This window comes from Sinocyclocheilus rhinocerous, unplaced genomic scaffold (assembly GCF_001515625.1).
Source record: "Sinocyclocheilus rhinocerous isolate Xijiao unplaced genomic scaffold, SAMN03320098_v1.1 scaffold2515, whole genome shotgun sequence".
In the NCBI taxonomy this organism is placed as follows: Eukaryota; Metazoa; Chordata; class Actinopteri; order Cypriniformes; family Cyprinidae; genus Sinocyclocheilus; species Sinocyclocheilus rhinocerous.
Window position 1 is genome coordinate 242,704 of NW_015637115.1, and position 10,237 is coordinate 252,940.

General features: G+C 37.5%; 1 protein-coding gene across 1 annotated transcript; it reads right to left on the reverse strand.

The window, feature by feature from the left end:
• Positions 1 to 9,378, reverse strand: LOC107748440 (uncharacterized). The gene is made up of 10 exons (XM_016563214.1): positions 8,819 to 9,378; positions 8,291 to 8,424; positions 6,677 to 6,835; positions 6,442 to 6,504; positions 4,095 to 4,154; positions 3,603 to 3,647; positions 2,276 to 2,741; positions 910 to 1,113; positions 425 to 561; positions 1 to 317 (listed from the first exon to the last, which is right to left on the reverse strand). Exons 1-10 carry the CDS (start codon positions 9,063 to 9,065, stop codon positions 243 to 245), a joined length of 1,590 nt encoding a protein of 529 aa, XP_016418700.1. The 5' UTR covers positions 9,066 to 9,378; the 3' UTR covers positions 1 to 242.
• Between the last annotated feature and the right edge of the window lie 859 nt (positions 9,379 to 10,237).

Sequence of the window (10,237 nt, forward strand, 5' to 3'; positions counted from 1 at the left end):
TTTGGCAATATAAAATGTACATTAATATACAGATGTTTAAACAAAAATGGTTAGTATATGGATTTATTAAGAACAAAAGAATTAATATATTAGGTATCCAAAACTTTTCTCTCCATTGAAACTTAGCAGCTATAGAAGAGAGAGAAAAAAAGACAGCCGTTGTCAAAACAGGGACTTGTACTTCAGTTACAAACATTGTATCAGTTTAGATGATTGACTGAAGTGAATAAAACAGGTTTAGGTTAACAAGTCATGTTGCACAGAGTACGAGTGTCAGATCCTCCGGAGTATGAACAATCACTTCTTGTGTCACAAACCTGAAATAAAGCACAGTAGCACGGTTTAATCACCTTCAACTATTGAACGAAGGAGAAATCATATTTTGCAGGTGAAATAAGTGCTAGCAGAAAACTAGTAGACACACCTCTGTTGGCAGATGTGATGTTTTTTCAGCTTTTTTCTTGAGGTCTTTGGTGACGTTGTTTATCACTCCAAGACACTGTGCCCACGACACACCCCTCACGCCGACGTCAAACTGTGGGTACATCTCAGCTAGAAACTCTGAATGTACACAGGAAAAAAAAAAAAAAACTTGTTTTAAAACCATGAACATTTTTACGCCATTTAGTAATGGTAATGGCACACGAATCAAATCTGGGACCAAACTGGGCTGAAAAAATTTGATTCACAAATTCTCTCTTAAACGTTTATGCATCAATGCATAAAAAAATCTGAATTTTTAATTCATCAATTATGAAAAAGCATTCACTGGACATAGAGGTAAGTGCCTTGCTGTGTACAAAATCACTCAATTAAAGCCTTTTGGGGAGCAATGACTAAACACTTTTTTGTGCACAAGACCAGAGATCCACCTCAGTCCCAAACGTGTGTACTTGAGACTGTATTTACCTCGAAGGGCTTCTATTTTGTTGGGGTCGAGTTGCTGGATGCCTTTTGCAGGGTTTCCTGTGACTGCACTGCAGGACAGAGTGCTGATGGGGAAGAGAGCGTGAAGCACCGGCACTACAGCCTTCTGGGGCTCCACCGCCTTAAACACCTCCTTGTACACAGACAGCAGGATCCACACCTTCCTCAAGGGGCTTCCGATCATTACTGTGTGAAAAAAAAAAAAAAAAGGCAATTCACTAATCCATGTCATAAAACACTGGTATTTCAACTAAAAATATTAAACATAAAAATGTGAAATACTTGTCACAATAATAATAAAATTTATTGAAAATTAACTTTTATATATACATACATATTTTGATACATTAAAGTCAAAAGACAGAGAGGCATACATTATTGTATCATAAAGTTCTGCCTTAAATTTACATATCCAAATTGGAGTCAGTTTATAGTGTGATTTACAAGAAGCAGTTAGTTGGCAGGATTTTTATTTATTATTTAACCTTTTCACAACATGGCAAGATAATGTTAGAATTAGAAGAAATTAGAGTTAGAGTTAGAAATGTAATTACAAATCCCAAGCACATGAATGACTGAGTTGACAAATACACGAGTTGCTGAGTTCTGACGTTGGAGGGGGCGTGCCAATTTGAAACACGGATCTAGAATATAAATAATATATAATATAGTCATGTGGTGTTTATCAATCAACTTTCACAGTTTGCTTTACATTTACTTGTGATATCATGGAAGAATAAGTGATAGAAATGAATATTTTTCATCATTTGGAACTTAAAGAGTTATTTGGATTTACTGTTCACAATATAATTTGTTTAGGCTACTTGTATGTCGTTTCCGACTTGAATGAGTTTCCCAGGTGCACTTAAAGGCTACATTAGTTCAGGTCTCCAAATGGTGTATGTATTTATATATATATATATATATATATAAAACTTAATTTAAATATTAATAAAATCATTTAGTCCTCTTAAACCCCATCCCAGCACATTTGTTGAGTGCAATGCCTCGATCTCAAAATCCCATCAACAACTGATGGACAGAACCAAATGCTTCCCTACAATTTTTTCTTTCTTTTTCAACTTGCATGTTCGTCACACTATGATAGAAAAGATCTGTCAATACTACAGTTTCATCACAACTTTAACATTTTCGCTGATGGTTATATCAGTAAAGGTAAATCAAAACTTTTGTTAAAAATTGAATTTTTTAACATATGTCACCATGACTTCTTAGATTACATTTCTAAGAAGTTGAAAATGTAGCCATGAAACATTTTTAAAAGCTTATTCTTTCATCTCAGACAATCTTAAGACCAAATATTTACACCATACTGTCCATATCCTACCTTTGTTGTCAACCTGAACTTCAAGTGTGGCCTCTTTATTGTTGGGCATTTTCTCCAGTTCAATTTTCTCCTCGTCCACCTGAGCCAAGGTTTTCTTTCTTTTCTGCTGACGCTTTGAGCCAGTGTTAGCCTGAGAGCCATTCTTCATTACCTGGCACACCTGTGGATCATCTGTAGATGCAGTGCGGATCTCATCTCCATTGGGCTTTGACACGAGTGAAGCAGGATCAGGAGTTTGAGACTGACGCTGGGATCTGCTGCTGCGCCCCCTGCGACCGCGTCCTCTGCCTCTGCCTCGTCCACCGCCAGGAGGTTTGCCCGACTGAAGGCTGCTGTTGTCAGCCTGCTGAAGGTCTGCCCTGTCCAGCCCTCGTTTCCATGGAGGGATCCAGCGTGGGTTTCTCTGGACTGGTGGATCAAGCTGCTGGGACAAAGACCAGGACAGCTGCCTGTCTTCAGCATCCCTCTCTGAGAGATGTGGGACACATTATCACTAGGGCTGTCAAAATTAACATGTCCATTGTGCGGCTAATTTATTTATTTATTTTCAGTTTAACACGTAAAAAATATTTAACACAATTAAAGCAGCATCCATTTTTCTTTTGCGCTTCAGTGGACAAAAAGACACAAAATTATGTCAAAATGCATGTTTTAGGCAAGTGACCTCGTAAACACAGTCTTAAGTTAAAAAGTCCTAAATGACCGTCAACAGTTGTTAGAAAACAGGATGCGTGTCAGATCAGAGGCTGTCAAAATTAACATGTCCATTGTGCGGCTAATTTATTTATTTATTTTCAGTTTAACACGTAAAAAAATATTTAACACAATTAAAGCAGCATCCATTTTTCTTTTGCGCTTCAACGGACAAAAAGACACAAAATTATGTCAAAATGCATGTTTTAGGCAAGTGACCTCGTAAACACAGTCTTAAGTTAAAAAGTCCTAAATGACCGTCAACAGTTGTTAGAAAACAGGATGCGTGTCAGATCAGATGGAAAACTCTTTTCGGCCATATTATACAAGTCCTCTTCAAAGTAATACAAAACCCAAAGATCAAGAGGAGAGAAAAGACAATATTAACTGATCACAGATTTTGTGACTTGTACCTGTACTGAGAGTTATGCATAATGCACAATGAACTGGGAGGAAGTCTATTGTCTACTTTTGTCCTCTAGCCACTCACCAGTCACTTTCTTGAACTATCATGTTTTTTATTTTCTTAGTCACACTGAATAATCTTTAAGCTCTTGATCAACTCCAGAATTGGTTTTGGTGAGATTAAAAATGTAATCAACAATAAATAGTGATAAATGGTTTATGGACAAACCTTTGGACCATTCTTCAGCTTCGCTGAGCTCCTTTCATACGACGACTTTAAGAGAAGAGAATAATATTTTTAAAAATCTCACATTAAACATGGAAAAACAGCCATTGAGCACATCAGCAAAATAATGATCTTAGGGTCAACAATAAGATTTTTTTTTCTGCTGGTCTAGTTGGTTTTGTAGTTCAGATCTGAACTTGCACTAGTGACATTTTCACAGTAAACATAATAATTCAAATGTAATACATTTTTAAACTAAAACAAATTATTTAAAATGTTAAACATTAAGATATGCACAAGATAAATTGACAACAAATAACTTAAAAAAAAATTTTTTTTTTATAAGAGTTCATACTTGGCAACAGTTGTAAAACATTCTAACATGTACGCGCAAACTGAACAGACAGCATAAATTGGGTAAGTGTCGGTTCTGTCAGCTGGCCCTGGGTCATTCTTATTGTTGAGCCCTGGATCAGTGACTTTAAAGGTCAGTACCTCATTTGACATCTGCCTGTCAATCTTCTGTTCAAGCCTCTGCACTGCTGAATGCAGGAACTGAAAGTCGACAAACAGCAAACAAACCACTGGAATCATCCATCATCCCAAAACAGCTACTATTTTAATTCACTACATTAAACTGGTATGTTACTAAGACCTTGATTCTGATCAGACTAGAGGTCGACAGATAGTGGATTTTACCGATACCGATAGCTAGGATGAACCACACTGGCCGAAACTGATTAATCAACCGATAGTTTTTGCGTTGCTAATTACAAAACATCATTTTAGACCTAACACATGTGTGCGAGTGTCAGTACTGTATGTGTGTCCATCTGTAAGAAAGAGAGAGCGGGAGAAATAGAGTATGTGCTTTCCGTACATAATAAAACTTAATTTTGTGGCAAAAACATGGAAATAATGTTGTTTTTATCCTACTGTTTACTATATTTATTTGCTTGGTCAGTGTAATTGTGGGTTTTGGTTCTTTTGCTGTTTTAGGTTGTTAGGACCTTTGAAAAAACTGAAATCATTTGGCGAAGTGATATGAACATGTAATGCGGTCAAGACCTGCCTGGAACTACTTTAGCCGTGTTTCCCTGAAAACAATTGCACACCTTAGAACGTTCGTCAGCCAATCAGATTCAAGCATTCAACGGCCCCGTAGTATAAATACTGATCATTAAAGTTAGTTCATAGTTCATTAACTAATGTTAACAGATCTTCAAAATTTAAAAATGTATTAGTAGATGTTGAAATTAACACACTCTAACTAGATGGCCATCTTTAAATATGGGTAGGTTAAGGGGTCTACAAATCTAAATTGCGTATTAATTAAATTATAAAAATGCATATTCGCTGTAAAATGGGTAAGTTTAGGTTTGGGGGGTAGGTTAAGGGGTCTAAAAATCTAAATTGCTTATCAATAAAATTAGAAAAATGCATTGATACAAAATACTTTTTGTCTGTTTTTTTTGTTTGTTTTTTTGCTGTTTGAAATGTTGATTTAAAGTGTCCACTATGTCATTATTATTTCAGTCAAACCTATAAAAAAACTGTTACTTATTCTTATAAAGCTACTTATTCCTTTGTTACTCATTGACGCGTGAACTTCCCCTTTAAATGACGTGACGTTTTTGTTTAAAAGTAGAGGCTCTGGTCTTTATTTTGGTGTATTGCATATTCAAATATTCATACAGCAAAAATATACTGGAGGCCATCAAATTTTAGTGAAAATCCTCAAAATCATTGGTGGTGGCTGGCAACTTTTTAAAAAAATGTTGCCGCGGAAAGAGTTAAGAAAAAAGCATCTGCTTTAGTCTACTGCAGATATACAGTAGATATTCATGCATGTGTAGCCTATAACAACAGTTGCAGACACACAGGGATCTTGCTCTCGAGTGTTCACGGACCGGCTTTGATTAATCCAATATGGCAGACAGCTTACATATATCAGCCCATAGAAACAGCCGCTAATAGGACATCTACCTAAACATATCTAGGGTTTTAACCATTTTAGGTGCTGCTAATGTTCGCATCCTCTCAGCCTTGACAGCAAACATACTGCTGTCCTTAAAACAAACAGCACGAGGTGTCAGTGATTCCACCTCTAGAGGCCGCTCTCTACTATATAATGACAGCGGAGTCTTCTCAGCCACTCCAGCAACAGACGCAACCTGGAAAACTATCGGCATGGATTTTTGCCGATAGTTCCAGCAATCAACTATCATGCCGATTAATCGGCAAAACCGATACATCGGTCGACCCAAAGCCACTAGAAGGCAAGCCTGCAACCTTTAGCCAAAAAAGCGTAATGGCTAAAGCTAACGCTTAGGCAGTACGTGGGAAAGGAGTCCAGAAGCCGTTTTTTCTTTAATGGATGTCAATGGAGGAGAGGCTTCACTACGCTGAATAAACAGCTTTTTAGAGGAAACGGCTTATCAGTTAATGAATCAACAGCCTATCAGCTAATCTCCAACATGTTTTACACTAAACAATAGTTTTGGATTGAACTATTTTTAGAGTTTACACTGAAAAAAATGCCGTTTTATAAGAGAAGTCACTGACTTTTTGTGACAGGTGGGATTCAGCTTACGGCACTTCTCATTCATTCCTATGGTATCCGTAAACGGCGACTGAGTGTCGCACAACTCTGACTGAAATTCAATGACGTCAAGGCTGTAATGTGATTGGTTATTAAGGCACACGTGATCCAAGTTAGCCGTTACGCTTTCTCCAATAGTAAGTAATACAGACCCTCTCATCTCCCTATAGTAAGACAATCTCTGGGTCGACCTCTAGATCAGACATCTGAATGTGTTACGCTGAGGACATAAGCTCTTACCCTACAATGGTTCAGGACCTCAAGTAGTATATTCTGCTGATCCTCCCCAACAACAGATTTGCTCTGGTTTAGAAAATAATTAGGACATCACTGAAAATGGAAATTGTTCTTCAACAACTGAATGGTGAACCGTGTCATTTATGCATAGAACCGTGTCATTTATGCATAGAACAGGTACATATGAATTGAGGTAATATTGACTAGTGTCAACTTCAACACTTATTATGAGACAAACCTGTACTGGTGCATTTGGAAATACAGGAGGCTCCATGGCAGCTAAAGGGCTGATTGCCGTGTCCAGTTCAGACATCTCTGCAGGACCTCTGGCTGAATCAGACGGTGGCACAGCTCGGTGAAATGTGTGATCCTCAGACGGGAGTCCTACATTCATGTCCTTTGGAAAGCAATGATCATGACTGCAATGAGGATGCATACTGAACTCAACATTGTTTATCTAATACGCAAATACAATTACGTTTTCTCATCCTTATGTTGTTCCAAACTCATATGACTTTCTTCCGTGAAATACAAAAGGAGATTTTTTTGCATTGTATCTGGACTGTTCTTTTCCATACAATGAGAGTGAGTGATGATATCTACTGCCAAACACAAAAACTGACAAAAGAGCACTATATAAAGTAGTTTATAGCCCTATTCACCCATTTACCTGATGCCGATATTAAAATTGCCAAGTTTGTGTGATTTGGCTCTCCTTAATTAAAGGGGTCATATGACGTTGCTAAAAAGAACATTATTTGGTGTATTTGGTGTAATGAAATGTGTTTATGCGGTTTAAGGCTAAAAACACACATTATTTTCCACATACTGTTCACAACAAAACACAACATCACTTGAGTGAGCGGAGGCGGGCTTGAGAACGGCGCGGCCGGCGGATTCGACGAAGGACTATACTACAGCATTGTAGTCTACTCTGCAGGTTCAGGAAACAGTCCTCATCCTCCGCAAAATGCGCTGCACACATCTGAATATTTGGGTTGTACTGTTCTATATGACCCCTTTAGCTTTATTATTACTTTTCATTGGATGCATTCCATATAAAAAAATCGTTAAATGCATCAGAGTGCACGAATGGTAGCTCAGGTTAGTCAAAAAATGCATGAGAAGCATTGGGATACAATATATCAACAATCACATTCACTTCTGGACGGAAGTAGATATCTCGGACGGTGATTAACATTGCCCAAAAAAAAAAAATAAATAAAAAAAACAGGAGGCAATTTGTTCTGTTTTACAGAGATTGTCTGACGAAAACACAGACTTGGCAGATTCGGATGTGATTCAAATTGCAAAGTACATCTGTGAAACACAAACTTCTCTTACATCCTCCTAGAAAACTAGTCCTGCCGAATAGGGCTTATGTGCAATACTCCAGCTCTTCTGAAATCTTTTTTTTTTTTTTTTTTTTTGAGAAACAGACTGAATTTTTTCTTTCTCAAGTCAATCATGATCACGTTTTAACCATGAAAACATAGCAACCCGACCCACTACATGCAAAAAAACCATTTTGATATCACCTCTGCCATGACACATACTGAGGCACCATATTTAACCTGAAGAAAACATGGGTTTGAAATGGCATAAAAGTGAATAAATTTACATACTGCATTTGACAGATGCTTTTATCCAAAGCAACTTACATTGCATTTAATGTATGCATTTTATCAGTTCATGCATTGCACACATCTAGCACCATGCTCTACCGTTTCAGCTAAGCGCATGCAATTAAAAAAAAAAAATCATTCCAAGAATGTATTGATATGGGCATCTGAGTAATTATTTAATTATTAACTGCAACACTTGAAGGATGAGAGGGGCTGTGGGTCAATACCCTGTTTGCTGCACTACACTCAAGACTCTGATTGTGTCTCTGCTCAGCCAGAAAGGTCTGTCGGCTCTTTCGCCGTCCTTTTAAACTCCTGCTGGAAGCCACTTTCTCAAGGGACGCCGAATCCTCCTGGTTATCTGAGATAGAAATTTGGGAATGATCAGTAAGGAAATATATGGACTCAAATTTGGCCATATACGGACACTTAAATGACTGCATTACAACACATGAAACAAACATATAACAAAAAACTGAAGACACTTTGCAGTCGTCAAACATTAGCGGATCATGCTCATAGTTAATGTGATGAACTACACCTGTGTGAATTTGAGAACTGACTACCCAGATCCACTGAAAATCACTAAAATACTTGTTGATTATTGGAAAATGGCTCGGGAAAGTGAAGTTAAAGCAATCTTTACTTTACAACTTTATATTTGAGTAACTTAGCGACCTAGTTTTGATCATTAGGGAGACAGACCGAGCGATAACAGATGTTAAAGAATCAGATGTAGGTCAAACAAACCAAACCTCGCTCTCTGATGCTCTTCTTTCTCCAGATAGAAGCGCCGGATGAGTCTGAAAGTTCATCTTCGTCTTCACACTCCGAGGACTCGACAGGAGCAAATATACTCAGGTCCATCTCGGTTTCTGGATCTTCATCTTCAAGTTTGACGACGATAAAGTGGTTGTCGCAGAGGCTGTTTGTTCCCTCCTCATCACTGTTGGAGCAACTTTGTGTCTGCGAATCAACATCTGAATTTAGTTTAACCTTCATTTTGAGTGACCACACGCTCAACTACCGAGGCTTTACCAGAGCAAACTCTTGTTTGAGGCTCTGCAGGGAGTTTGCAGGTTGCTTTAAAGCGGCAGACACGCTTCTATTGGTAAGGAGTTCCCGTGTCTTCAGGGACGGGCGGAAGGATCTTCACATAGCAATACTCTGACACGTTAATCCTTCAGGATATATCCTCGTTTAATTATATCGTTTATAAATGTTTCTTTCAAAGTAGTTTTTAAAATAATTGTTTGGCTTGAAAATAACTGCACATCACAAGTGTCGAAATGAGAAGAAATGCACTATAGCTGTGCAGGACAGGAACTATTTCCTCTTCCGCTCAGCAGCACGCACACATTTCATTTCTCTTCACGAAACAATGCCTAAGTTACATTTGTCGCTTAATGCAATAGTTTTTTTTTTTTTAAGATTCTTTTAATTCAAAATTGGCACATTTTTGATCATGTTTTTGATTGTTGTTATGAATTAATGAAATATTTTGAGAATTTTGATTATTTTTTACTGCTGGTGACGTCTAACGTTATGCATAATGGTAAGTGATACTTACTCTTTTAAACTTTAGATTTCACAAATACTTTCTATTTAATTAGTATACAATAAAGGATTTTGTAATGGTAGGGCTTTGGCACTGTAATAATGGAGACAAGGGCTGTGTCCCAAAGCTGAAAAATGCTGCCTTCAGAGGACGCATTTCAAGGTAGGAGGGCATCAAGGCAAGTCAGCTTCACTTCCTGTCTCCTGCATGAGATGCCTTTTTCTGGTCGATTTTTGAAGGCAGCATATATGTATCCTTTTCTTAAAGTACTTAAATATGCGTTTAGTTATCACCAAAGCTCGCTCTATTTTGTTGTAGATCATTAAACTATTATGCTGCCTCAGAAGTCTGTATGAAATCAGTTTCTTGAGGTGCCTTCGCGCGCAAACGCTGCCTGCAAAGTCATTGCCTGATAAGCAGTGTTGGGGAGTAACTAATTACATGTAACGGAATTACGTAATTTAATTACAAAATAAAAGTAATTGTAATCAGTTACAGTTACTAAGAAAAAATGTGTAATTAAATTACAGTTACTTATGAAAATGTTAAGGATTACAAAGGGGGTTACATATGATTTTTTTCCACACATACTCCCACATACAGATTTAATTGAGTT

Excerpts from the sequence above, each read along its gene's own strand:
- LOC107748440 (XM_016563214.1), bottom strand. The coding sequence starts at position 9,065 with ATGAAGGTTAAACTAAATTCAGATGTTGATTCGCAGACACAAAGTTGC. Across the intron at positions 1,114-2,275 it reads AGTTCAGGTTGACAACAAAG|TAATGATCGGAAGCCCCTTG; the intron begins GTAGGATATGGA and ends TTTTTCACACAG. Across the intron at positions 562-909 it reads CAAAATAGAAGCCCTTCGAG|AGTTTCTAGCTGAGATGTAC; the intron begins GTAAATACAGTC and ends GTGTACATTCAG.